Source organism: Coturnix japonica, chromosome 9, assembly GCF_054131305.1.
Source record: "Coturnix japonica strain WE chromosome 9, WE-NBRP24, whole genome shotgun sequence".
In the NCBI taxonomy this organism is placed as follows: Eukaryota; Metazoa; Chordata; class Aves; order Galliformes; family Phasianidae; genus Coturnix; species Coturnix japonica.
The window spans coordinates 28,458,012-28,484,148 of NC_140671.1; the positions used below are offsets into that span (position 1 = coordinate 28,458,012).

The 26,137-nt window shown below is 43.0% G+C and overlaps 1 protein-coding gene across 2 annotated transcripts; it reads left to right on the forward strand.

Annotated features, from left to right (window-relative positions):
- The first annotated feature begins 786 nt into the window (after positions 1–786).
- On the forward strand, positions 787–26,137 carry CTNNBIP1 (catenin beta interacting protein 1). Of its 2 annotated transcripts, XM_085509033.1 has the most exons (6): positions 787–894; positions 2,052–2,158; positions 14,011–14,101; positions 15,511–15,632; positions 16,131–16,221; positions 24,129–26,137. In XM_085509033.1, the coding sequence occupies exons 4-6, from the start codon at positions 15,537–15,539 to the stop codon at positions 24,185–24,187; spliced, it is 246 nt and encodes an 81-aa protein (XP_085365159.1). In that variant the 5' UTR covers positions 787–894; positions 2,052–2,158; positions 14,011–14,101; positions 15,511–15,536; the 3' UTR covers positions 24,188–26,137. The 2 variants fall into 2 exon arrangements, with proteins under 2 accessions (XP_085365159.1, XP_015737901.1); XM_015882415.3 differs by lacking the exons at positions 787–894; positions 2,052–2,158 and adding an exon at positions 2,407–2,532.

Genomic DNA, 26,137 nt, shown 5'->3' on the forward strand with positions numbered 1-26,137 from the left:
CGTAAAAGATTACCAAAAAAGAAAAGATTTCGAATTAAAAACAATTCCCTTGTTTGGTACACACGCGTCTTTGAGAGCAATGCAGTTTTCATTACTGTTGCATGGTTAAGTCCCATGAATAATGAAAGCAAGGCTTGTGTGTACAGATGCTGCTGCAGGCCCTTAATGAGAGAGAGATGCCAACAAATGCAGAGGAACTGGAGGCTGGAAGCAGCTGTACTGTGAAGGAATCCTAAATGAATTTCAGAGCTGATTAAGAGAATTGGAGATCAGAGGAAGAGTGAGTAGAAAGTATTTTTTCTAACTCAAGCGGAGATTCAAGGGAGAAGGTTTTGTGAAGCTGTGGCTTATTAGAACTAACATCAGCCTCATTAAATAGAGAAAGCGATTAGAAGCTATTGAAAAGAAAAGTCCATTTAATCTGTTAGATTTTCATAACGTAATATCCAACAGTTGTACGATACAAGGAAAGCTAAGCCTTCAGATAACTAGGCTTTGTAACCCTGCTGGTCAGGTGTTTAGTTCCCAGCAAGTGGGGTGATGTTGGTTAAGATAATTCAGTGCACTCACATCTTCTGTTTATTTTATGAAGATCTGTGTGTTCCCGGGGAACATGAAGGCCAGGCTGGACCAGGCTGAGCAACCTGATCTAGCTGTACTTGTCCCTGTTCATTGCTGGGAAGTAGGAAGAAACCTTTAAAGGTCATCTAGTCCAAATGGAACAATGCTATGATTCTATGAACAGTGTTCTAGTATATCTTTTTCAGAGCTAGGAGATCAGAGGTCTTTGGAGAATCCATCACATCCTTTGATAATAAAAGTGATTGTAGAATGATGAGATGTGACCTTGCTTGAAAGCAGAACTTGCAATAAGCTCGTTGGTAGCAAAAGAAGGTGAGTCAGAAGCTGTTGCTTTAAGAAAACAAAGTCCTTGAAGGGTAGAGGGAGCTATATAGCATCTCTGTCTGCAAAAATGCAATACATTAAATTGATGCTATATAAGATTGTATTATGCTGTTATACAGCTGGCCAGCTAAATTAGAGTTAAATTAGAATAGGAAAGCCAGACAGTACTTTGCTGTGAAATTGTGTTTTGTCCACAATGCTATCAGGAAGAAAACTAATAATATCGATGATCTCTAAGGTCCCTTCCAAACCCGCACGAGACTATGATACTATGATATAGCAAAGATCCAGCTGATGGCTTAATCATGTGCTGCTGCTACCATTAGATGCTCTTGGAAATTTCCCTCAGCCTCGTGTACTGTGCTAATTAATGGTAATCCAATGGAGGATCCCAGAGCGATGCTTCTGCATATTTTTTCAGCTTATGCTGGTGCTCCTGTGTTCTTTCCTTAAATAATTAATTATCATTACTGCCTGCTGTGCTGCGGGTATGTGCTACTGATCTCAGATCCCAGCGTATTTGCACCATTTCTGTTCCTGTCAGCAGCTCGGGTTTGCTCTTTGCATAGGCTTTCATGTTAAGACCTTCATTAACTGGCAGTGGGGTATGGATTTCAGTGGCATCGAGCTTTGATGTCATTAAGTAGCAAGCTGTTAAAGGAAGTGCCACCTATTTCATTGCTGTGACTGTTTTTATGCAATTAAGTTAAATACCAAGCAGAAAACAGATGCCTTTTAGTAAATAACGCTTAGATAAAAAGGCTTTGTGTGCTTGCTGTCCTCACTGGTGGGAATTAGAGGGAAGCAGCATTGTTGCTCAGCTCAGCAGGGAGTGGAAATGCAGCTGGGTGACAGAACAGAGTGCCACATTTGTGGTTCATCCTCAGTTATTCCTATTCCCTCCCTGGTCACTGTGCTTTTGGTCTGCACCAGGGTATGGTTACTTTGCCAGGATTTAGGGCCCCTGGTAGTGCTGGAACAGGTAGTTGGTGTATGTCCCAGCTGGAGGGTCTTGGAAGATAGCAGCTTCTGCTTTTGCTGGATAAGCTCGAGTTTGAACGTTGCAGTCTTAATGGAGCGCTATAGGAAAGTGGCCATGCACCGGGCTTAACACGAACGTGATTTGTCTGATATGGCACCTCCAGAGCGATGCTCCTCAGCCCTGCTGCGCTGCCTGGGACAGCCAGAGGAAAGCCGGAGCTCGTGGGGACACCTGGCACTGCGGGGACGGCTCCGAAGGACGCTCCTCCAGGTAAGAACCCGGAGCCGGGGCCGAGCGGGGAACCCATGGCTGGGAGAGCCCATGGCTGGGAGAGCCCACGCCCCTTTATCTGACCCCGCCCCCATTGCAGCCCCCGCCCCCATTACAACCCCCGCCCCTTCCTCCCGGCCGCTCTCGGGTGGTGCCTGCGGCGCTGCCGCTGCCCTGGGCGCGGGGACGCGGCGGGTCCCTCCCCCGGAGCCGCCCAGGCGCCTCCCTCCGTCCCTCCCTGCCTCGTCGGGCCGCCGCGGTGAGTCACGACGGAGGAGGCGGCCGCTCCTCTCCGCTCCGCTCGGCTCCGTACGCCCGCACCCACCGCCGCCCGCAACGCAGCACCGCCGGGGCCGCTCCGGCCCCGCACGCAGGTGAGCGCGGCCGCCCTTTGTGCGCGGCGCCCGGCCTGGAACAAAGGCTCTCGTCGGGCCGCCCGCCGCCCCAGGCCTCCGCGCCGGCTCCCGAGCCCCCTCCTGTCCCCGGAGCGAGGCCGGAGTCCCGGGACTCCCCGCACCCCCGGGCCCGGCCTCGGCCACCTGCGGAGCGGGCGAGCGCCGCGAGGCCGTGGCCCCGGCGCACAGGTACGGGAGGTGCCCTGTTCGTTCTCTGGCATCATCCCTTACGTCATGTAGCACCCTGGCTCAGGGCGGCTGGGTCCCAGCCCAGAAATGGCTGCGTGAAGCAGTTCCCTCGTCAGAGTGTGCTGGGGGCGGTGGGACCGACGGTGTCACCTCCGTGGAGCTCCTGCAGCTCCCCGTGCCTGACCGTCACCTCGGTGTGTTGGATGATGGGCTGCTGTGGGTCATCTGCCCTGACTCCAGGCTGTGTGTCTGCTCAGGGTCTTCTAGAGCACCTGGAGCAGCACTAACTTTGTACTAGGTGTAAAGATGGGCAGCATCTTATCTACGGCAGGCTGGCCGTAGTTCTGTCTCCTTTGGGAAGATGTGTGAGCAGCATCAGTTTCCAAATCAGAATGCAATTGCATGCTAGAAAGCAGACAAGAGATGAGAGTTAACATAACATCCAGATGCCCTTCATCAGGGTATGTTTGACTTGTAGACTGATGTTTGTTTTCCCTCCCCTCAAGAAGAGGATGTTTTGTTCTGCTGTATATCATCTTTTATTTGACCATTCCTCATCTTGGTACATTTAACAAAGTAAGCTTTGATGCTCTGTGGGATGAGAGGAAGACATTCTGCAGATGCGATGGTTAATAAAAGCCACCAGGCCAGATGCGAGAGGGATTCTGGTGTGTTTGCTGAGGTTTCTCCTCCAGCTTAACTCTGCTATAGTGATGTCTGTATCTTGGGAGCATTTGGGGAGCATTACCTTAAAAAAAAGTTAAAAATAAAAATCTAAAATGCAGGTTTTCTGTTTAATTGTTGCTGGTCCATGGACTTGCAAGCTGTCAGCTCCTTTTGCTCTTGATGTTTATAGAGCTCGTGTGTGATACAAGGTAGGTGTAAAATGATGCCAAGGAGGCTGTGTACTTAAAAGAACTTTGTTTTGGAAGTAGGAGACCTTTTAGTTGAGAGGAGACGATGCTCAGGTTTGCATCTTTTGTAAACCCCGGCTTCTCTCTCTTATTTCAAAGACTGCAATAGAATTAGATGGATGGTAGTGACAGGTGTACTTCAGGAGCTGCTTCACTTTGGCATTAGCTGAGAAAGCATTGTCCCTTATACCATAGTTCTGGTAGAAACTGGAAGCTTCTTCTATACAACTTAGAATTGTCGGTGAGGTGATTTGAGTGCTCTGTTAGTTGATGTGGTGCAGTGTAAGAGTGAAAAGGCTACAAGGAAGCCAACAGGCCTGAGTGAACCATGGAGCAAAGGCCACTTCCAAAAAGTTAACTGGTAGGGATTGGACAAAGCTTTGTGACTTACCCACAACTGTTTCAGTTAGCATAGCATTGGTTTGGCTTATTTGAAGCATTGCCATTATGGAAAGTTAACACACATGCATTCAACTGGGAGGACACTATAACCCGCAGGAGATGGTCCTGCAGCCTGATAGGAATCTGGGCATATTTTGCACTGTCCTCAATGCTATTCTGTCTCTTAAGAATGGATGGAGCTTGCAGTTCTTTCTCCCCATGTCTTCGATTGGCCATTAAAACAAAAAGCAGTGAGGCAGCACTGCTGGTTTTGCTCATTCTGCTCTGGTAGGTGAGAAGAAATTAAAGATTGGACAAATGAGGAACTTCAGTTGGTAATTGAATGAGTGGAATACACTTCTGACACTGAGATTTGTTTGGAGACACAGCACTGGGGGAGAGCTGTGTAACAAATGTTCCTAAAAAGGAGGAAAGGGTATTAATGGTTTCTGCTCACTGGTGTTGATTTGATGGAATGTAACAGTGTTTATATGTAGTTGAAATGCCAGTTTGAATTTAAGAAGGGTAACCGTCCTTCTCAGTGACCATCCCTCGTGTTTTACGGGACATCACATCTGAACCTTTGTTTCAAAAGCAAAGAAATGCCCCAAAATCTCATCCAGAGTTAAATTGATACAGGAAGAGCTCTAAAAACCTTGTTTTGGACTGACAGAGTCCCATTGGCTGGGGAGCGGAACTACAGCTGGTAGACTCAATTGCACTGGAATTGTTCTGTTTCCTGCAATACCGAAAGCATATTTGATTTTTAGAAACTACCTTCTCAATATGTGTTAAGTATAAAGAACAAAAGTAGAATCAACTTCAGCAATCAGCTGTGTGTGACCGTGAGCAAGCTGTGAGACTTTGACTCGATTTATCCTCCTATAAAAATGAGTTGACTAATTCACAGGGACGTTGCGATGTTTAATTAAGTGTAATTGTTTTGCGTTTGAACTCACCTAGGTCTTGATTTAGTGCACACAGAAGTCAGTGAGGAGCTTTTAATTAATTTCTTTGAGTTTTAACGAAGTGTACGTGTACACACAGCCGTGTACACCTGAAGATGTGACCTAAATCTTTGCAGCAGAGTTTCTGCAGGATGGGAGTGTAAAGACTGAAGCAACTTGAAGTAAATTACCAATGGAGGCCTTTTGTACAGCTGGGACGGGAATAGTGCAGTCCCATTGCACTCCGACATCTGCTGCTGTAATAATTGAATTGAAATTGTTTGTGCTGTGTCTTACAAGGGATGTTGATGATTTCATTGTGTCTTGGTGGCTTGTTCGCTTGGTCCAGGAGGGTCATATTAAGCTCAAAGATAAATGCGGAAAGTGGATGTTGGAGCAGAAATGATCAGCAATAACGCACTTAAAATATAATTAACTATAGGAATTGATGCCAAATGGAGAAAAGTAGGAGCATTCACATCGGTGTAGCTGCTTTTTTGGCAGGAATGCATTTAGATGCCAAATAATACTCGTTGGTTTATGTGGAATTTGGGAAAGTGTTTGCTTAACTCCAGAGGTCAGAAGTGCCATTTTTGTAAGGGAACTTTTATCGCTGCAGCCACAGACGGCTGCAGGGTGTATCTTCCACAAATCACACACAGCATTTTGCAGAACTTTTCTCTCATTTTACTGCCATGATTCTTAATCTGCCAGCTTTTACAAAGGATACTTGAATCCTTAAGTTCTTTGTGTAATAGTGAATGTGTGTGAAGAAATACAGCTTTGGCACTTTGCTTTTACTGCATCCATTTCACTTTCTAAGTAGCTGCAATTTTTGACATAGCTGCCACAAGCTCCTTCCTTCTGTTGGTGCTAATAAGGATGCACAGTTTTTAACATGGAGGAGAATCTGCTTGGTCTTTAGTGTTGCTTTTAATGGTCCCTGAGCTAACACCTTCTGTTAGTATTCACATTATTGGAGTTGGATTAGTTGCAATGTGTTTTATTGCATGTGTGATACCTGTATTCTTGGTAGAAGGAACTTCTGTGTCTCCTTATGTGATCCTGGCATAGGCTGCTCCAGCCCTGAGTGGTGCTTCACGCTCACAACCCTTAAAGAACCTGCGGTCAGTGTGTGCTTCTCTCCAGCCTGTGTGCATGTTAGTGGGGGAGTGCTGTCAGACAACGACCTCATACATGGTTATTTCACAGTTTAGGGCTAATATAATTAACTGTATGTACAAAATCGTGACTAGGGAGGAAGGAAATTGCATCCCTGCTCCTGAGAAGTAGGAAATCCCTTGGAGGCAAGAGTTCCTTCCTTGTAATCTCGCTTTACCAAAACCTACAGGTGCCAAAACGTCAGCAGTAAAGTTGCTTTTCAACTAAGAATTCATGTTAAGTTTGCAAACATTAAAAGTCCTCTCTTAAAACTGGCAAGTTGTTTTTCTTCCTTTGTTCTGTCTCCATCTTCGGTGACCTAAAGGGGGTAACCAAATCCCTTTTCATGTGCTTCTTGTTTTAACTCAATCCTTCAGAGAAGAGGTGAGCTGTAATGCTTCTGCACATGGGGCTAGAAGAGCCCTATAGGCCAAACTAGTAAGCACTGCCAAGAAAATCTTTCACTGGCATTCTTTTATGAAGGTCCTAAGAGTGGAGTATCTTGCCTGTATTTTCCAATAATATTAATGATGTTACCATGTGATTGAAAGGTTCTGTGCTCTGGGTATTGAAAAGCGTGTGATCGGGGAACATACTCATGTTAGGCAAATAGCCATTAATCCTTGACTTTAAACAGGATGTATTAATGGCATAGCTCTTCAAATGGCATAGAAACCTAAGCTATATAGGCTCAAAACTAAAGCACTTCTTTGGGTTGTTGTTTTTTATTATTATTATTATTATGCAGAAAGTAGCACAGGTTTGTGATATTCTTTTTTCTTTCCCTTTGAAGGGCAAGGTAGGTGTTGGAAGGGCTGTATTCATCAGGGTTTTACAGCCAATATTGCTGTATGAAGCCAGAATGGTTAGACAGTGTTGGTAGTCAGCAGCTATTAATCTCCATGTGTCCTTGGTTCTGACACTGTATTTTGCTGCAGTATTGTGAAACATTAAAATGCTGGTCAGCAGCCTAATAACTGCTCCCATTTTAATTGCTTTACCAAAAGAAATCCAGTTAGCCATAATCTCTGCTATAAAAGTGGTAGCTCTTTTCAGTGTGAGATGCGTGTCGTCTGTCATTAATGGTGTTCAGATGTCCACACAAATTATAGGGCAGTGTAAGTCACGTTTTGGATTGAAAGCTGTCTCAAATATGCTGGGAGCCTGTAGAAACCGTGCTGAGGGGTACCAAAGGACTCCCTGTAAGTATAATGGTGCTTCAGCAAGTGGAATAGTGCAGAGAAGCACATGCAGTAGGCATTGCTCTCTGTCTCTGCCACTTCTGGTTAAACAGAACAATGCAGCATGCTGAGAACTTGGTCACTGGACCACAGGAGCTTGGCTCCAAATATGGCACTTCTGGGTTTAGGGGGCTGTTATTGCAGGCTTGTAAATAGAAGTTAAATATGATTGTTATTTTAACTGCTTGCAGATACGTACTGGAGTTCTGTACGTTCTGGTTTCAGGCCGCTCCGTGTGGGTTTGTGACTGCTAGTAATGTCACTTGCCTTTTGTTAATGGAGGTTGAAATGTGAAACTTCTGTGCTATCCAGAGGTTAACAGCAGTTTAATTTCAGAAATCTGAATGCAATTACAGTATGGAAATGCTGGAGACAGATACTGAAGTGTTTCTCCATTAGTGCTGCCTGGTAATGAATGTACAGTTGTTCATGTGTGTTTGTGCTCCGTGTTCCATTTCAAGCCACTTGAGAATTACTGAGGAATGCAGAAAGAACATTGAACACCTTGCGCATCCACAGATGCTTGCATCAGTTTTGACACTGTGCTCCATTGGGTAGGAGGATTATGAAGGCATGATAAGCTTGTTTTAGGTTCATTAGGAAGACTGAACTGATTTATTGCTTCTGTGGTCAACCAATTATTTCAGTGTTTATGGTGTAGATCGTTTGCGTCCCATGAATTAAGTTGCGTTGTAGCCTGTTGAGTTTGGTTTCTGTAACATTAATGGCAGTCATCAGGAAAACCCAGTTATAATGCTAATGATCCATAAGTCTTCAGAAGATGTATGTGCTTGTGCTTTGCCCTTGGGGCTGTTCCTGGTATGAACACAGGGCAGACATGTGCTACAGGAGTCTGACCTTGATGTCTATAGCCAATAGCCCCAAAATGCCATACGTCACTGATGGAGATGTTATACGGGGATATATTTTTTCTGATACATATAGCAGACCTCTCTTATTTTATGCAGTTTTCAAATGGAAAATATTTTGATTCTGGTAACGTACTGATAAAATTGTCATTTATTTCTGGTGCTCATTATTTTCAGTAGTTGGGTTCAAGTTAAGTTCAAACTATGGAAACAAAACCAATGTCTTCAGGCTTCTCAACCAAAAAGCTTGGTTTTCTCTTTCTGGAAAGTTAGGATATCTATAAAGAGTCCAGTGGAAAGCATTGTTTTGTCTTGATGATGGATGCGTAACACTTTTTTACAGCCATGATTCTGCTGTTTGGGATACCCAGTAATGACTTTAAAGTCATTAACTATCTATCATTATGGCCTAATTTCCTGTTTAAAGGTTTGTAGCTTTGGTATAAATAAAAGAAGAGCTGCATTGGGCCTCTGAGAGAGCTGCCGGTGGTCAGGACGAGAGCAACGCTTCATTTCAGCTGAAGTAATGTATTGCAATGCTTCTTAAAAGTTGTTTCTTTGGCTTGGGATAAAATTTGGGTATTAACTGCAATCGCTACGTTTTGTAACTTTTTGAAGCGTTTTTGGCAAATTACTGTTTCAAAATAGTTTCAAAGGTTTTGTTGCTGTGTTAATACATTCAATTTCAGAGGCTTCAAGTTGACTGCCAAAAAACCTGTAGCACCCCTTCTAACTGCGTGAGGGGTGAGAGATGTCTTCTGTGCTAAGGCAGACAGCAGGAATCTGGTTTGTGTGTGCCTGACAGGCACACGAGCTGTAATTCATGAGAATGGTGATTGTAAAAGTAGGATGGCAGCTCCAGCATTGATGTAAGAGTAACTTCATTAAACCATGGCAGTGGTTTGGACTGTTCCCTTCTGTAAGAGCGAGGACTGCAGTGGTTTTGTTTAAATCTTTGCATTTAGGAGATGTGAATCTATCACTGGAGTTCCAGCTGGAAATGGACTAAAATCTGACACTGGGGTCCAGGTCCTGTGATAAAGTCAAAGATAAAGCTGGATTTAAAACAATAAGACAAAAATAGACAAATACTTCAGCTCTTACCATTCACCTATAAATAGGTAGCTGTTATGAATTCTTCCTTGCCGTATCCCTCTGGAGATGGAAATGAATCCAGCCTCCAGCTGCCTGCGACTGAAGGTCATGAGTCAGATAGAATTAGAGGAAAATTGGTAGCAGGATTTTGCAGACTCTGCTTCCTGACTTGAGGTTTCGGGCTCCAGCTTGGAAAGCTTTCAGTGCACAAGCTGCTCTCTGTAAAACGGCATTTGAACATTAACAAGGCTTCAAGGTGCTGCATCCCTTTGCACTTGGAATTTGCTGGTTTGACTGTATTTTAACCATTGAGTACTCAGTGGTGTGGTGGTGGGAGCTAGCAGCTTCACCTTAGGTAATGATATCAGAGAGTGAAGGGGATCTCCTCATACCAGCTGTTAGTTCCATTTGTGCAGTACAAATGGAACCTTCGGTGGTTGGGTTCATTCACCGTAACTCCTTATCTGAGCCTTTCTAATCCTATCCCAATAACTGAGGGTTTTTTGCTGCCTCCGATAGAACAGATTGAAGAAAAATCTGCTTCTGTGGCTGAACCAGCTCCTGTTGGATTCTGTTTGAATCTGTTTCGTTCTTGTTTCTGTTGGGATATGAAATGTCTTTTGGTTCATTTTGGAAAAGCAAAAAGAGGTGGAGGGGCAGTGTCAGGAGTTGAGAAATATTTTATAATAAACCTTTCTGTGGCAGTGCCCAGAAAAAAAGCCCTTCCAGGTTTTGAGTTGGTAGGAGAGGAGGCGGAAGTGAGGGAAATGGTTATAAATCTGTCCTTGTTGGCTGCTGTGTGCTGGAATCCTCCTTGACTGAAAGAGCTCAGTCAGAGCAGCTCTGGCCAGTGAGCCCAAGTTTCCCTAGGAGCTGTTTCCATCTGCTTGTAAAACAGAGCCTTCAGCTGAGTTTGTGTCCGGAGTTCTCCCATCTCTGGTTTATTTTTAATGTTTAAACAGCGCCATTGATGTTCTGAATCTGGTTAGGAAAAGGACAGGAAGTGGCGATCTGAAAAGGTAATATTTTATCTCTGTATTACTGTACGGTTGTGTGAAGGTTTAGTGGTTGAAGGGAACCCTGTGTGGTTCTTCCATTCTCTAATGAGAGGGATTTTTTCTTTCCATGATGAAGTTTTCATGGCCATGAGCAATGTGGACAGCCAAGGGAGCATCCTTTCCATTAACAGAGTTTATACTTAGTCCTCTTCTGTCTTGTCAACGTAACCACACAGTAGTCCAACTCCTCAGGTATACGTACGTCTGCTGTTTATACTCTCATCCCAATTTACTGCCTTGCTAGGAAGTGCAACTTCAGTCCTTCAGTGAATGAGGTGGTATTTAAAGTCATCCTTTTGTAAAGGGACAGGCTTGTGTCTGCTGCTTCCACTGCTGGGTGGATGGGCTGGGTAGGCAGAGAGCAGGGATGTCAGGCATGCAGGGCTCTGCCCAGTCCACATGTTGGGCCTTGCCAAGCAGAGAGCATTCCTTCAATGCTCACCCAGCCCTTCTGCAGAGTGAGGGATGGGGCAGCTTTTCTGAAGATTTACTGCTTGGGAAAGGGAGCCCATGGGTTTTAAACCCAAATTTGTCACTTTAGCAAAGCTGGGCTGGCAGCTTTGGATGTTAGATGCGGGGCTTCCTCATTCATTATTCTGTCTTGTGAATCATATTAAATATAAATGAGAACCAAGTTTCATTCCCTGTGTGTGCCAAGCAGGGAAAAATGAGGTGACCCAGTTATGTCCATTTCACAGCGTGTTGGATGCAATGGGACCAACATGAAGGATTTGGTCATTTAACACAGTTTAGAGGGAGATACAATTGTTGCAGCCTAAAGGACAGCTTTTGAAATGCACAGCCTGGTCGTTTTCAGGAGAGAGGAAGTTGTTCTTTTCTGCCAAATGGATGAGATGCTGAACTTCACTGTTCACCCTGCTGAACAGTCATACCTGGAGAGACCAGTTCCAGGTTGGGAGAACAGCATGTACTCATGGCTTCATCACTTCGTGGCATCTCATCCTTTAACAGCAGTAATTCAGGGCACGACTGCCAGGAACTGAGCTGACACCCCTGTATTTCTTGGCTTAGACTAATAAGTATCCATGAAACTACAGTGGGGCTTCTGCATGGTTTTGCCTTCTGCTTACTGAGCATGAAAGGCACTTCTCCAGAAAATTTAGATTGAGATTGTTATTCATTCAGTTGAATCTTTTTTAACTCAAAGGGAGGTGAGCCTGACAGCCTACATTTATTTCTAGATTCACATTCTCCTACCATACCTTGTCTGTTCCCTTGAATGAAATAGCACCTATTAATGCTGTGGAAATTCCTTCAGGCAGGTATATGGCAGTTCATGTTATTCCATCTCCCTGTTTGGGATCACACAGATCAATATCTCGTCTTTCAGGGATTTTCTCATTCTTTCTCTTCACCACTTGTGGGGACAGAAGGGCAGCAAATCAGAGCTGAGTGCTGACAGAATGAGCAGGGGCTGGGCAGGAGCAAAACGTGGGTATGAGTGAGCACAGAGGGTAATTGTAACCAGGAGGAAGAATGAACTGGGTGGATTGCTGTGCAGCAGATCTGTTGGGGCTCGAGATATTGTGAGCGTAACTCGTTGTGGTGACGATTCAGCTGTTCCTCAGCTGTCTTGCTGAACTCTTTCTCCTATTTTGCACTTCTTCCCTCCCACCCCTAAAATACACAGTTGCAAAATATTTTTGGATCTTATTTCTTTGGATCTGTTGGAGATGAACAGGGAAGTGTTGGTTTATAATCGGAAATGTTGGATGTATGAGCTGATGTTCGTAACAGTTCGGAGTTGGTTGGTACAACAAGGCCACCAGGTCTTGTAGTTGTTTTTTTGCCCTCGTGCATTTAAGAAGTAATGATGTGATTTATCTGACTTAGCTCAGTTGTCTTGGACCTTCAGCAGTGAAGGTGTGTGTCATCAGAGCACTCACACTATGGGCTGGCAAAGAAGCTCTTAAGGTACGGTGTGCAGGCGTGGTGGTCTGCCCATTGATTTACTGAATTCCTCTGAATTTACAGGGCTGGGAAAACGTTTCATCTTCCTGTTCTAATTTGTGTTTGGTGTTAAACACAACGAATGCATAATGACTATTAGGGGTTTAGGAGAGGACTGGGGGTTGTAATGGTAAATACTGTGTTACTGTGAGTAGGACGTAACACATCTCAGAAGTGGTTTGCTCCCATGTACTAGGCTTTTCCTTTAGGAAGGAGCTCTCACAGGTGTGCAGTGAATATCTGCTCACTGCATGGGGTTACTTTGAGGCGTGCAGGAATGAGAACGGCAATTAGTTACTGCAAATGGTCCTGTTGTCAGTGCTGTAGATGATCTTCCTTGGGACTGCATATTTAGAGGGCAAGAACAGTGAGAGCTAATTAACAAGGTATGGTTTAGATAGCTCAGGCGATTTCTCTCCTCTGGAGAGGTGAAATGATTCTTTTAAATGATAAAACGCTAAAGCTCAGCTGCCTCCAGGACTTGTTAGTAAGAGCTGCTGCAGAGAACATCTGGGTGAAGCTGGCAGTGTTTTGAACGCAGCCTTTTTCTCTGATGAATCTGGTACACAGAATATTGAGTAGTTGGAGCTACCCCTTCCTTGTTTCTCTGCTAGTAATGACACCTGCATGGGGGGGGTGAACAGCCCTGAAAGATGTTTAATTAGTCTAGCTCTGCTTTTGCATACCGACTTTTAAAGGGGGGTGGGGGGAGAAGAAAAATGATGCGAGTATATGCATCTTCTCTAATCAGATACGAAAGTACAGCAGCTTATGGTAATTAATACACAGTGATGCTGTCCTGAGTCACAGGCTCTTGCTCTTCCATAGCATATAACCCTGCCTGTGGCAGAGGGGTCAGAGCGGTGATCCCTGAGGTCCCTTCCAACCCAAGCCATTCTGTGGTTATTGGAGACTTGAACTACCACTCCATTTGTGAGTTCGAATCATTTATCTTACATGCTAACGTAATAGACAAGAAAACTCTTCTTGAGCCCTGGTACCCAGTGCCAGCTGCCTGCCACAAGGCTGGAAGAAGAAAATCAGAGCATGTAACTGTTGGTTGTTGTTGGCTGAACACTACGATTGGTTGGAAAAATTCTGTGCAAAGGACTTTCTTGCCCAGCATTGAAATGCCAGTCTTGTAATTACTATATTCACATACCATACGCATAGTTGAAAACAGTAATTTTGGTTGAAGTCACCATGCTTTCCATTTCTCCTTATTTTTCCTCAAATCTTTGGTAAGCTACGTCTGTTGTGTTGTTTTCATATCTAGAAGAAATTACATGTCACTACATCTATTGGCTTTTTCAGGGAGCTGGCTTTTGTGCTTAAAGCTTCTCATGGACTGCAGAGCTTGAATGCCTCCCATTCTCTAGTGATTGGGAGTGTCGCTGGTATGTACAGGGTATGGATCTTGCAGATGTAGAATGAGTTTACCTTTAAAAAAAGCTTATTTAAATATAAGGATCTACAAACTCCAGGCAGAGCTTTGCTGTTATGGATTTTTGGCTACACCTCGATATAAAGCTTTGTGCTGCCAAAGGTATTGGGTTTAAGTTTTCTGTAGTTTTTAACCTATGTCTCAGCTTTGTATATTCCTATAATGTTTTGCTTTTTTGTTTTCACAGGGCCGTTTCCTCATACTTCTTTCTCCAAATCTGGCAGTTAGTTGGGAGTGAGCACGTGGATTATCTGATCTTCGGTGGTTTTTAGAAGCAGGTATGTTGGCAGGGAAAGCTCTTAATGTTGTATTGAGTTGGGAGGGGACAGGGTGGGGATGGGGGAGCTTTCCTGATCTGTGTACCAGAAAAAGGGCAGCAGGGTTAGGGAAATTCTGCTGGGTCGCATTGCATGATGTATGGCAAATGAATGTGACTTTCTTGGGAAAGCCAAGTGGGTAAGGACTTCAGTAAGGCTTTCCAATCCTTTGTTTCTAAAGATGGATTGTATTGTTTTAGAGCATAGACCGGTTTTGCAAGTGGTTGTGGAAATATCCTGATTTAATTGCACAACACATGTATGGTGGGTAGCGTTTGTCATCCTAAAGGGCATCTGCATGTAACAGCAATGGAGAAGTGCTTTTCAGTCTCAATATTGTTTCAAGACTGTTCTCCTTCTTTAACTGTCAAATAGGATAAGCTGTAGTTGCAGAGTCTTTGACCCAGTCTGATTGTGCAGTAAATGAAGAGCAAAGCACTGTTGCTCTGTAATCTTACTTTATACGTGTGTTGCAGTAGTTTTTGACTTGTCTGAGTACTTTTCCCCTCATGTTGCTGCTGCCTTTGTAAGGCATTCCCTGAATGGGCAGGTTTAACATTTTTGTTATTCTTCCTGTTAAATATATAGGTCACAATGTATCCATCTCTGTTAAAACTTGCTTTAGAAGACCAGATTTAAATAGGAACATTACATCGCCTCTTTTAAAATATTTGATATATTAATAAACGGCTTGAAGACTGTCATGCAGGAGAAATATGAGTAACTATGGGTATTTACTGTAGATCTTTGTAATGCCCAGTACAAAGTGGGATACTGAGTGTGGGTCTTCTGAGCTGGGCTACAAGCAGCAGTGGCGTTTTCTTGATGCTTGTGTGTAGTGCCACCTATTGGCAGATATTCCATATAACTTCCATTCTTTAACCGTAGGTGTGTTGTGGTTGTTGGCTTTGTTAATTAAAAACAAAAGACTTCAGGCTTAAGAGATAACATTTCATCTACTTTTATTTATCCAGTGTGTGCTTCGTGGCTGTGTGTTCTGCATCCTGTTCTCATGTTTTATGTTGTTTATGGGGGGGAGAAACAAAAACAAAGGCTCCTCTGTCAGTAATTCTTTCATCTAGGAGTCACGTTGCTCTTTCTTCACTTCTGCAGCAATGTAACAGCAGATAATGAGCTAGGAGTGTCTGAACATCAGCCTCTTTCAGTCTCTGAGTTGAGCAAGGCCCTATTCAATTATTCAGATTTTTTCAAGGGCTTCTCTGATGAAGTTTGTGATTTCTCACACGTGTAGTCAGTAAGTGTTCTGCCTGCTGCTGAAAAATAGTTCAGGAATTAAACTGGCCTGTTGTTCCTATTACGCCCCATTACCTGTTTTGATTCATCTCTTTCTGATCTTATCACGTCTCCAGGAAATCCAGGAGCTGGCAGGAGGGGAATGAACCGTGAGGGCGTCCCCGGAAAGAGTCCGGAGGAGATGTACATTCAGCAGAAAGTGAGAGTCCTACTCATGCTGAGGAAGATGGGATCAAACGTAAGACACGCTGTCGCAGCCTCTGCTTTGTGGCTTTCCAGATGTAATTTTGTAATAGCTGAGGTAGTGCTCACTGAGATGGGCAGATGATGGTCTGGCTGTGTTACTGAGTTGTTTTAGCTATCATTGAGTTAGCCATTATGCTGTGATTAAATGCAGTCGAGGAGGGTTTTGCATAAATACAAGGCTTGTGATGCTTGAATCTAAATCTGAACATCTGATTATTTCTCTATTTCCAGCACAATTTTTCATTATTGTGAAACTAGGAAAATAAGGCAGCTGTTTTAAAGTGACTTTGAATCTCTTAGTGAATGTGAGATGTACCAGCTTACAGCTCTAGCCTTGCTGGTATTATAATTTACCTGAATATTAGTTAGCTTAAATGGTTGAAGATTAAACTAGAGGTAACTCTGATGTTTCCTATTGGAAAGTCAGAGATGATGTCTTGAGTTTTTCTTTATTATCCTTCCTGCTGACCAGCTCTTTGTATGTTTTCAGCTGACTGCCAGTGAAGAGGAGTTCTTGCGCACATATGCGGGTGTAGTGAATAGCCAACTTAGCCAGCTGCCTCAACACTCAATTGATCAGGGTGAGTGCTGGATTTGTTTGCCTTGTGTTTATTTCTTTTGCGATCTCAGAAAATACTAAATTTAGGTTCCTATCTTTGTGTAATAATATACTTCCTATTTAAACCCATCCTGCAATTTGAGGTACGTGGTTCATTTTTTTACTCTAATTTTGGAGGGGAACTGAAGTGTAATGTCCAGCAGGATTCAAACTTCTGAGATACAGCACAAACAGAAATAACTGCTGCTGTAAAACTTCCATACTTGTTCTGGTAAGTTATAAGCTGTTTAATAAACTATTTTCATTAGTTGCCATACGGTGTTATTTTAATTGGGTTTGTTTGGGTTCCTATTAAGGAGATGAAGTAGGTGTTGCATTTGTGAATTCTTTAGAAGTCTTGGTAAATAATTCTGTGGTGTTATTCTGAAGCTGCAGATCTGTTCTGAACTGAAAGCTGCTTTCTGCATGGTTTTTCTCCCCCTTCACAGGCCCGGTGCCAGATCACATTCATAATGTGGGATTTGGTTTGGGAGGAGGTTTTTTTTTTTCCTTGTGCTGGAAATAACTGAGTTGAGGAGAAATTTAATATAGATCTGAGACATTTAGAAAACCATTAAAAAACTTGTACAGACTTGCACTTCAGTTCTAAGCATGCATTCATTCCTCACATAGCTGTGGGATTGATGCAGATAGATATGCTTGTGGATTTTGGCTCAGAATTCCTAAACTTTTCTGCCAGTCTCAAGTGAAAATTTGCCACTTTCTCCTCAAAAACTGAGGAACGCATTGAGATAAGAACAAGTGCATTTGTTACCAGAGAGCTGTGATGCTGCCTCCAGCAGTTTGGCATTTGTCAGCTTTATCCCTAAAACAGTTACATGCTACACAGTAGAAACAAAAAGTATGCTGAGTGGTCTCAGCTTTGGCAATGAAGAGATGCTAAAAACAGGAGTCCAGCCAGAGGACAGAGATACTTGACCAGCTGTGTTCCTATACATCTCGATCTAACTTCCTTGTCTAAGCTGTCTGGTTTTATCATCTATAACATTAGCCAACTGTTTTCTTTTCAGAGGGCTTTGGAGACTTTATTCTAATATTGTTGGAGTGCTTTAGAATTCCTGATGCAGTGTTGTAGAGAAAGATCTTGTGCTTCGGGTTGCTTTTGGTCTGTTAAGATAACATTAAGAAGAACCCCCAAAGGATGCTCTTTCTGATACAGGCCATAAACTTGCAGCTGAAAAAACGAGTATTGACATAAATTTTAAATTGAATCAAAAGAGAGATCAACAGATCAACAGTTAATTGTTTTTCTAGACTCCCTAACCACGCAATACAGGAAATGTAAGAACCTTATACTTTGTTCATAAAGTTGTCTTTGTTCCAGACTTGTACAGATGCCAAATGATTTCTCTGTCATCATTTTCTATAAGTCCTTGAGCATTCTTTAGACCTCTTCCCTAGGGAAGTGAAATCCTCCATGTTAATGCTCACTTTGATCTGATCTGTGATGCTGCTGCCTTTCTTGTGTGATTTGACCCTACGATCCACCTTCAATCCTCCCAAGTTATAATTGAATGTTGGCCTCACCATAAAGGTTTTTCTCGGTATAAGAAAACAGAACAAAGAAAATATTTAACTCTTCAGAGAGCTGGAAAAAGCCATCAGTCCTTTCCATAACCAGATATGCCATCTTTTCAAATTAATTGGAACTTAGCACGAAGAAAAATTGAAATGAGGAAACCGAGCCAAATAGCATTTCCTCTGGAGGAAGATGAAGCTGCAGCACGCTGTAAAGGCGTGTAAGCAACTGTAATTTATTGCTCAGGACTTTGATCCCCAGAAAGTCTCTGCAGGTTTTAATAAGTCAGTTATGCTAACACTGCTCTGTGCTTTTTTTCCTTCCATGATTTTTCTTCATTGAGAATCAGCACCAGCTGTCAGGACCCTTTGGCTGCAGCCTAGTGTAGGTGAACCATTGCTTAGATTCATCATGAAGTTATCAAAAACAGGGGAAAACATCCATAGGTGTCCAATTTGCCACCTAAAGGTAGATTTAATCTCCACTAGATGGCATTATCTTGCACCAAAAACACTGTCCCAGGTCCCAGCACTGAGGTACTTTACTGCTTTATTTTCCTCAACGTTGATCAAAGGAGTTTTCTTCCCTTATTTTCTAAAAACATTGGGTTTCCTATGCAGGATTTTCGTAGTCTCTATGCAGTTTGCCACACACACGCTGTGTGTAATTAAGGAGTTACTTACAAAGACTTTCCAGGTTAGTGGATTTCACAGTCTTCCTTCCAATAAAAGGTCCAGTTGCTTCCAGCCCCACCAACCTTTAGTGGCCTTTTTCTACAGCAGACACACATGGGGCAGAAAGTTATTTCATACTCTTTCCCAAAAACAGAATGACCTTCTTGGCCCTAAAAGCTTTAGTACAGACCTGCACACTTTAGTCCATCAAACGAGCTGCAGTCTGGGCCCACATATACAGAAAGCTGTATTATATTTTCCTTAAGGATGGAGGTGGATGGTTTTGAGTTTTTTAAGTACATCACAGTCTCATTAATGTTTTCCTTGCTGTATATCCATGAAATACTGTCTTAGAATGGCTGTCTTCCTGTGGTCCCTCACAATAGTTACCAAAGTGAGACTGCTGAGCTAGTCTGTGTGCTGCTCCCTGCTGGCTTTTGATAAAGATCTGTCAGCTCCTTAGTTGAATCTGTTTGGCCACGGGAAGTCATTCTGCAGTGTATATAGCTGCAATGTATAGTTACAGCTATGTGACAGTGCATGGGGGAATGAACTTTCCACTCTGAGTTGAGCTGATTGCATTGCTGGATTATTATTTTTGGATCATTTCTGAACACATACATGGAAGTACAAAATATGTGGCGTTTTTCTTTGCTGAAAGACTCTTAGCTGACACCTGTGGCTTTTGCTGTTGTTTTGTTTTCATGGCTCCAGGGATAACTGAGGAATCTGAAGCCATCCCTCTGCAAACAGTGCCTGTATTAGAGGGGGGGGATTTGATCAGGAGCTGTTTCAAGATGCTGCTTGTTAGTCTTCTTTTCTTCCCTGCATTGCAGCATCAACTAGAGAAGCTCAGCTTTGTTAAGTTTCTTGAGCTTGAAATAATGAAACAAATGCTTTCGTACATATTTTTAACAGAAGCAAAATGCTTCTCAGGAAGTGAAGTACACAGAAACACCTGGGAGGGGAAAAACAAAATCCTGCTTCTCAGTTACTTCAATTGCTAAATGGTAGGCCAGCACTTGGCTGCCTTGAGTCACTGCTCTGTGGTGTATCTGCAAATGGAAGCTATGCAGCTAGTAAGCCTGATATGTGAATTATAAGACCTTGGTGATTACAGCTCTCTTGTTCCTATAGCAACAGGAGTGTCATGCTGGTTCTTGAAGAAAGCTGGTCCCTTAGGGAGCGCAGTGCTGAGATGCAGGCACACGCCTTGGCTGGGTTAGACACGTCCTCTGGATGGTAGGGTATTAAAAATGGATCTAGGCTGCTCGTGGAGTTAACAGGGGGACTGCAGCCCTGAAATAGCAGATAGTGGTGGAGAAGTCGAGATATTAGAGCTCTCCTTAGCACTGAGCATTTCCTTCCTTCTGAACACCACGCATGTCTGACTGCGATCCTCCTCTCAGCAGCACATGTTGTATTTTTAGAATGCCAGACTAGCAGGATATTAATACTGAGAGCTTCACAGAAGAGTTAATGTTTGGATGGTGATTAAAGGAATGTGTATTTAAAGATCTCAGGGAAAGCAAATATATATATATGTATATATGTTTTTCCATTTGGCATCTTTCTGACATCCATAACACGTTTACCTTTCTGTTCTCTGAAAGCTGTTCAGGTTTATTAATGTTGCAGTTGGCTGCAAACAAATCAGTTCCATGTATCTGTACGCTGTTTCAAGAACACTCAGATGTAGCAGCTGCAGGTAGCACCTTGTTTGGGGTCAAGGCGGTGTGTTTCTAATCCAGCTTGTACCTTATTGGCTTGGTGTCACTGCCAGCGCATCCTTGCTATGGAAAGCTACAAGTTAAATATTGTGAACTGTAGGAGGGATTGGGGTGTGAAAGTGCAAGGCAGGAGTGGGAAAAGCATTTTTGCATTTGAGATTTTGAGGCAATGAATGTTTTGTTCATTAAGGAGGACGGCAGATATTCTGTTCGGTATATGGAAATCCCTCTTTCAGTGTAGAAATGCGTGCACAGAGAAGGAGAGGTTATACAGAGAGGAGTTGTATATATAGAGTGCAGGGTATTTGTGGGGTATGTATGTACCTTCTTCATTGTTCTTTACATTAATCAGTGGAAGTGCAAAGCTCAGTGCAGGATGTGCAAGAAGTAAACATGGCCCACAGTCCTATTGTCTTAGCTGCAGACTTCAGGCAATGTGCAGCTTAACTTTATAACCTGTGCTCTGGATTTTCAATTTTTCACTTGATTAGAAAGAAAACATCCGCTGTGGGAGCCAAGTAAGACTGTTGCAGAGGCCTTATTAATTAGTACTTTAATCCCTGCTTTCCTTTCACTGCATAGAAACCCCTACTCCGTTCTCTGGACGTGTTTGTATTTGTACATGAGCACAAGTGGCTATAGATGTGCTTAATGAGCAGCCTTGCTCCATGGGTTTCATTTAGCTTTGGCTAGCTTGGGTTTCAGGACTCGATGTGAACAAAACCTGTGCTGAGAAACCTGCATGGGCTGTTTCTAGAGAAGTGTCTCCAGGTTTTTTGGCTACGAGGTATCTTCAGAAATACTGTCATACCAAGTGGCTCCTGGAAGAGCATCCCTTTCAATAGCGGGGCGCACTTTTGCCCTTATTCAAGCAAGGTGGTTATTACTCAGCAGAGAGGCTTTTCAGATCACCGAAATACCACTAGATATGCTTCTCAAAATCATACAGTGCCTTCTCTTTGAGGAACTCAAAATGCTTGACAAACTCATTGCTGGAACCTTAGTGTTTGCATTGGAGATGACAGGGGGTAGAGCTGATTGCACGCTGCTCTGAGGCACACGAGATGGGTGCTGTTCTGCTGGGTGCTGTGCCTTGGGGTTACCCAGCTGCTCATCAGTCTGCCTTGAAGGTATTAGCTTTTATTTGATGGATCAAATGGTCCTTTATAATGTGATTGCCCGAGGCTCTTGCAAATGGCACTTTGTGTGTATTTCCTGCAAATGAAACCATTGGTTCTTCTGCTACAATAGAGAAAGGATCTGAGGAGAGAGCTGGAAGTAATACTGCTCAGAGTTATGCATAAGTTTATTCTTCACTGATCTTGTATGGGGCAAAAAAAACCTCCAAGGTGTTTTCTTCATGAATTCAGGCAACTTTAAAGCTGCAGTTGTCATAATTACATCAGTGACAAAGCAGGAATTCAGTAGTAGCTTCTGTGCTGATAGATTTCGTTGTGAAAGACTGCAGCCTTGAATTCCAGACTAATTCTCCATCCCACTGATCTCCATTGTCATCTAGGATGCACACAGTAGTAATGCTAAAGGCCTTTAAGCATTTTCCATGTTTTTATGCAGTGTTCTTTACCACAGTCTTGCTTTATTCTTCCACTGTTTTATAATTTGACTCTTTCTGCTTTCTGATTGCATTGGCAAGCTGTGCTTCTTCTGTTCTCCTGTTGAGTCCAGGCAAATGGCACATTACCAGCTCATGCTGACAGTGTCACTGGCATTGAGGCTGTGCCACATGGGCCCAGAATATGAGAAAACAGGATCTGGTGAAGTGAGAACCTGCACTTCAGTGATAGCTATTTTGATTGTAAAGCCAAAATGAACTGCGGAATTCCCGGCGTCCTTTGCTGAAAGCTATTTCTGCTCATCATGTGTTTTCAACTGCTGTTCGGTCACCACAGCAAGCTGTGCAGAGAGCAGCACTGAGAGCTGGGCTTGCTCAGGACAGGCAGGAGTACTGCCTGGTGGGTTTGTGGGGCTGTGCAGCTGGTAGGGAATGCTGTTTCTACATGAAATTCACAAGAGTGCCTGTAAGAATGACTTTGTTCCTATTTAGCCTGTAGAGAGGGGAGATGTCAGGAAAACAATCAACATCTGTTAGATAATCCAGCTCATCTCCGTGCCCATGCGACGTCACTGCTGATGTTGCCGTTGCTAGGCTGCTCCAGCTGCTCTGGGCTCACATAGCAAAGCTTCTGCAGCTTGAAAGGGGATGCATACAAAATGCAGAGCCATAGGCTGTGCTTCACGTGCACTTGCTTTGCTAATGATTTCAGTGTCATTACTCCGTCACTGTTGTGTTTGTGGTCTTGGAAGAAAAAATATCATCGTGGAAGCTTGTGAATTCAGAGCTGGATTCTGGTGCTGAATGCCATTAATGTTCTGATCAAGGAAAAAACAGTTTGTGGAGGAGATGAAAAGGGAGAAGGCTGCAGGGCTTTTGTGTGTTGGCAAGAGGGAACACCGCAGCAATTTCAGATATAGTTCTAGAAAATGTGGGTCCTGCATATGAGAAACAAATTACTGCTTGGTACTTCAGATTTCTTCCTTTGACTACATAAAACAAATAAATTGTGGAGTGGGTAAAAATAAATGTGGTCACGTTTCATAAGCACTGATTTAGTTGGTTTCTTTGGGGGAGGGGATTAATCACCTTCTCTTTCTCTCCTTTTAAGTCCCTTCTTCCTTCTGTGTCTCAACTAAAGAGTGAACCAGAGAGCTGAGAGGTGATATTTTGGCTGGCATTCATACAGCTGTAAATGAGGACTTCTTGTTAGTCCTCTTTTACCTTGCATGCAGGTGTGCACAGGAAGATGCTTGGGGCACAGAGCTGCAATCTGCTGCTGGATGTGCTGCAGGTGGAAGGTTCTGAGGAGCTTCACATGTTGATGCTCTATCCATGCTGAATCTGAGCTTTCCAAACCCTGGTAAAAGATATCTGCAAAGCAGATCTGAATGGCACAGGCAGTCAGCGTTGCTCATAGCATTTCCTACTTGGTTGTCTAATCCTTTAATAGAGGCTTTGAGGAAAACCTTATTAAGCAAAATTATCCCAGGCAGACCAAATTAATTAATGAAGGCTAAAATGGTCATTTTGAGTCATCTGTTGTGCTTAAGTGTCTCAGATCATTTGATTTTTTAGAAATTATACAGACAGTGACTGGTGGTTTCATCATATTTTCTAATTGATTAAATAAATGCTGTTAGGGGATCTGCAGATGAAAGAGATCATTTACTTTTATCTGACTTTGTTGGGGATCAAATTTTTTTTTAACCAGAAATGAAAAACGTTGCATTCAGCCCTTCAGGGTTCTTTCTCAGTTCTTGTCTAGACAAGAGAGATTGATTTAAATTGCTGATTTGACACTGCCACGTGATGTGCTTTCATTTCCCCATTGTCCTGAAGAAGTTTCTCCTTAGTGCCTGTTAGACCATGCTCTGTGTTCAGGAAATCTTGAAAGCTGATTTTTTATTTTCTAAGTGTTATTTTCTTTTGAAGAATGAGAGCTTAGCATGCAGTGTTCTTTACAAGCCTTTATCAGACATGATTCTCCAGCTGTTCAGGGATTCCTGCTATAAGAGCCCACTTGGAAGATGATGGAAGACTTGGAGGTGGTTCACAGGAAGGCAATAGCATGATAGAGGACATGAGTTTTAATGGCAGTTATACAGCTGATGGCCTCAATTGAGGAAAAGAGCCCATGCTCTGATCTCTTCTGGAAAAGATTTCTTTAGGTTGGGGTAAAAAAGATCATTGCTTAGCAAAGGTAGGTGTCGGTTCCAGTTCAAAAATGAGAAAACACAGCCTTCTGTTCTCTGTGCTCTTTCCTCTCCTGTTGATTTTGTGGATGTCCAGGATTACAGTTTAAATACTGCATCCATCTACTGTTCTTTAATGGAAGTAATCACGGCGCACATTTTCCTGTCTCTATTACAGGTGCTGAGGACGTTGTGATGGCATTTTCCAGGTCGGAGACAGAAGATAGAAGACAGTAATTACAGGACACCTGAACGACACAGAGCTGGAGAGGACAGTGTGATTCCTGAAGATAGAGGAGGATGGCTGAGCGTTAATAAGTTCCTTTGCCCACCCTAAGTTTTCCATGGTTGTCCTTCTCCTTTATAATTTTGCTTCCCTTTGCCCAGCCCTCAGAATGCATCTCGTAGCCATCTGTTCCTATAAGTTTTTGCTACTCGGTCGGGCTGTGTTAAGTAAGGACAAACCTAAAGGTGTATTTTTGATTGGCTCAAAGGAACAGACTGTGATTGGCTAAAGGAAGACCTTTTTTTTAAACTTGACCAATGAAAACCTTTTCTCTTATTTTATTTTCTATTCTAAAGTCTCTCGACATCCTACTTCTAAAGAAGCTTTTCATGCTGTGGTGCTTATTTAGGTCAAAGTTGTGAATTTGAAGAGGGTTTGATTTGGCTGCATAAAACTGGAAGCAAGTTGTGGTTGGTTGACAATGCAAATGCTTCATCTTCAGTTGGCTTGCAGGTGTTTTGCTGACATCAACATTTTCATTGCAGAAGGCTGATGTTTTGGTGCGTTGGCTATTACTTTATCCTTACTGACTTGGGGAAAAAGACAAATGTGCTTTGCAATATTTATTACATCTATACATGTATACATGCTTGCTTGTTTGTTTTTGTTTGGTTGGTTTTGATTGGCTTTGAAATCATGTTTTTCCTTCCCTCTTGTCTGCAGTGTTTCTGATGCCATCAGTTTTTCCATACTCATCTGCTCTGTGGCCTCGAGCTCTTTTGGGAGCATGTGTTGAAAGTGTGTTTAGTTCAGTAAGCCTACCTGTTTCAGCTGGAACGTGGAGGTCACCAGCCGTTCTGTGCTTCTGTGTGGGCTGTGCTGTGAACTCCTGGTTAATCTGGTCGTTCAGGTGGCTTCTCTCTTTGCTTCTGACAGAGGAGCTGTAGGTATTTTGCAGGAATTGCAAGAATGAGAACTATGGCTGTGACGTGAATTTGCCAAATTTGTATAGAGAATATGTGAACTTGTTTGAAATACGACGTATAGTTCCACTTTAACCTTTTAATTGCTGCACGAGACTAGCTCTCATACAAGGGAAAATTAATGATCGTTAACTTAAATCCAACTTTCACTGGGCTTTAATAAACTAAGTTCCTAGTCACTTGAAAAATGATACGTGCTTTGGCTCCCTGAGACTGTTTGGTGAGATGGAAATCGTCTGCATCCTGGATAATAGCATTTTTCTCTAGGCACTGGTCCAAGAGGTAGCAGCACTGCATTAAGCTGTCCAATGGTGAGTGACAAGTGACACTCAGGTTTACTATTTAGTAGTTGCAGGGCCTTCAGACACACACAGATGCATTGACAAACTTAAAAACCTGCAGTGAAATGAGTGCACTGACTGTTCAGGAATCTGCACCTAGATTATCAGAAGCCTAAAATTCCAAGCACTGCTGCCTAAAACCGAGCACTTGATTTCCTCTGGTGTGTGCAGGTCATTTGTACAATACTTCCAGATTTTCCCATGGGTTGCACTGATTTTGAAATGTTTGAAAACCTATTAAAGCAGAAATCCATTCATTCACCTGTTCCTGGCTCTTTTCATGTGGTGGTTAATTATTTGGAGTAACAGCTCTGGGATCTGTGACAACGTGACCCTTTTTCATGGCAAGAAGTTCTGACAACAGGATGCTGTTGTGGTCTCACAGTGGGGGGAAGAGCTTGAAAGAAACCATAGAATGCATGCAAAAGGAAGAATGGACTTTGTGAGCGTGAGGAGAGAATTTATCTTGAGCAAATAAATATGTAATGAGAACAACTGTACATCTATTTATGAAAGAAGGTCCTTCTGGTTCTGTTACTGCTTTGTACGGTTCAATGTGGAAGTTTCTCTTTACCCCCCGTTTGCTGGGGCTGAATGAAAAACTATTTCATTAAAATAAACCAGGAACGAGCCCAAA

Bases quoted from the DNA above. Each gene is read 5' to 3' on its own strand.
- CTNNBIP1 (XM_085509033.1), top strand. From the start codon at position 15,537: ATGAACCGTGAGGGCGTCCCCGGAAAGAGTCCGGAGGAGATGTACATT. The intron at 15,633-16,130 runs GTAAGACACGCT...GTATGTTTTCAG, and splicing joins TGAGGAAGATGGGATCAAAC to CTGACTGCCAGTGAAGAGGA. The intron at 16,222-24,128 runs GTGAGTGCTGGA...TCTCTATTACAG, and splicing joins TCAACACTCAATTGATCAGG to GTGCTGAGGACGTTGTGATG.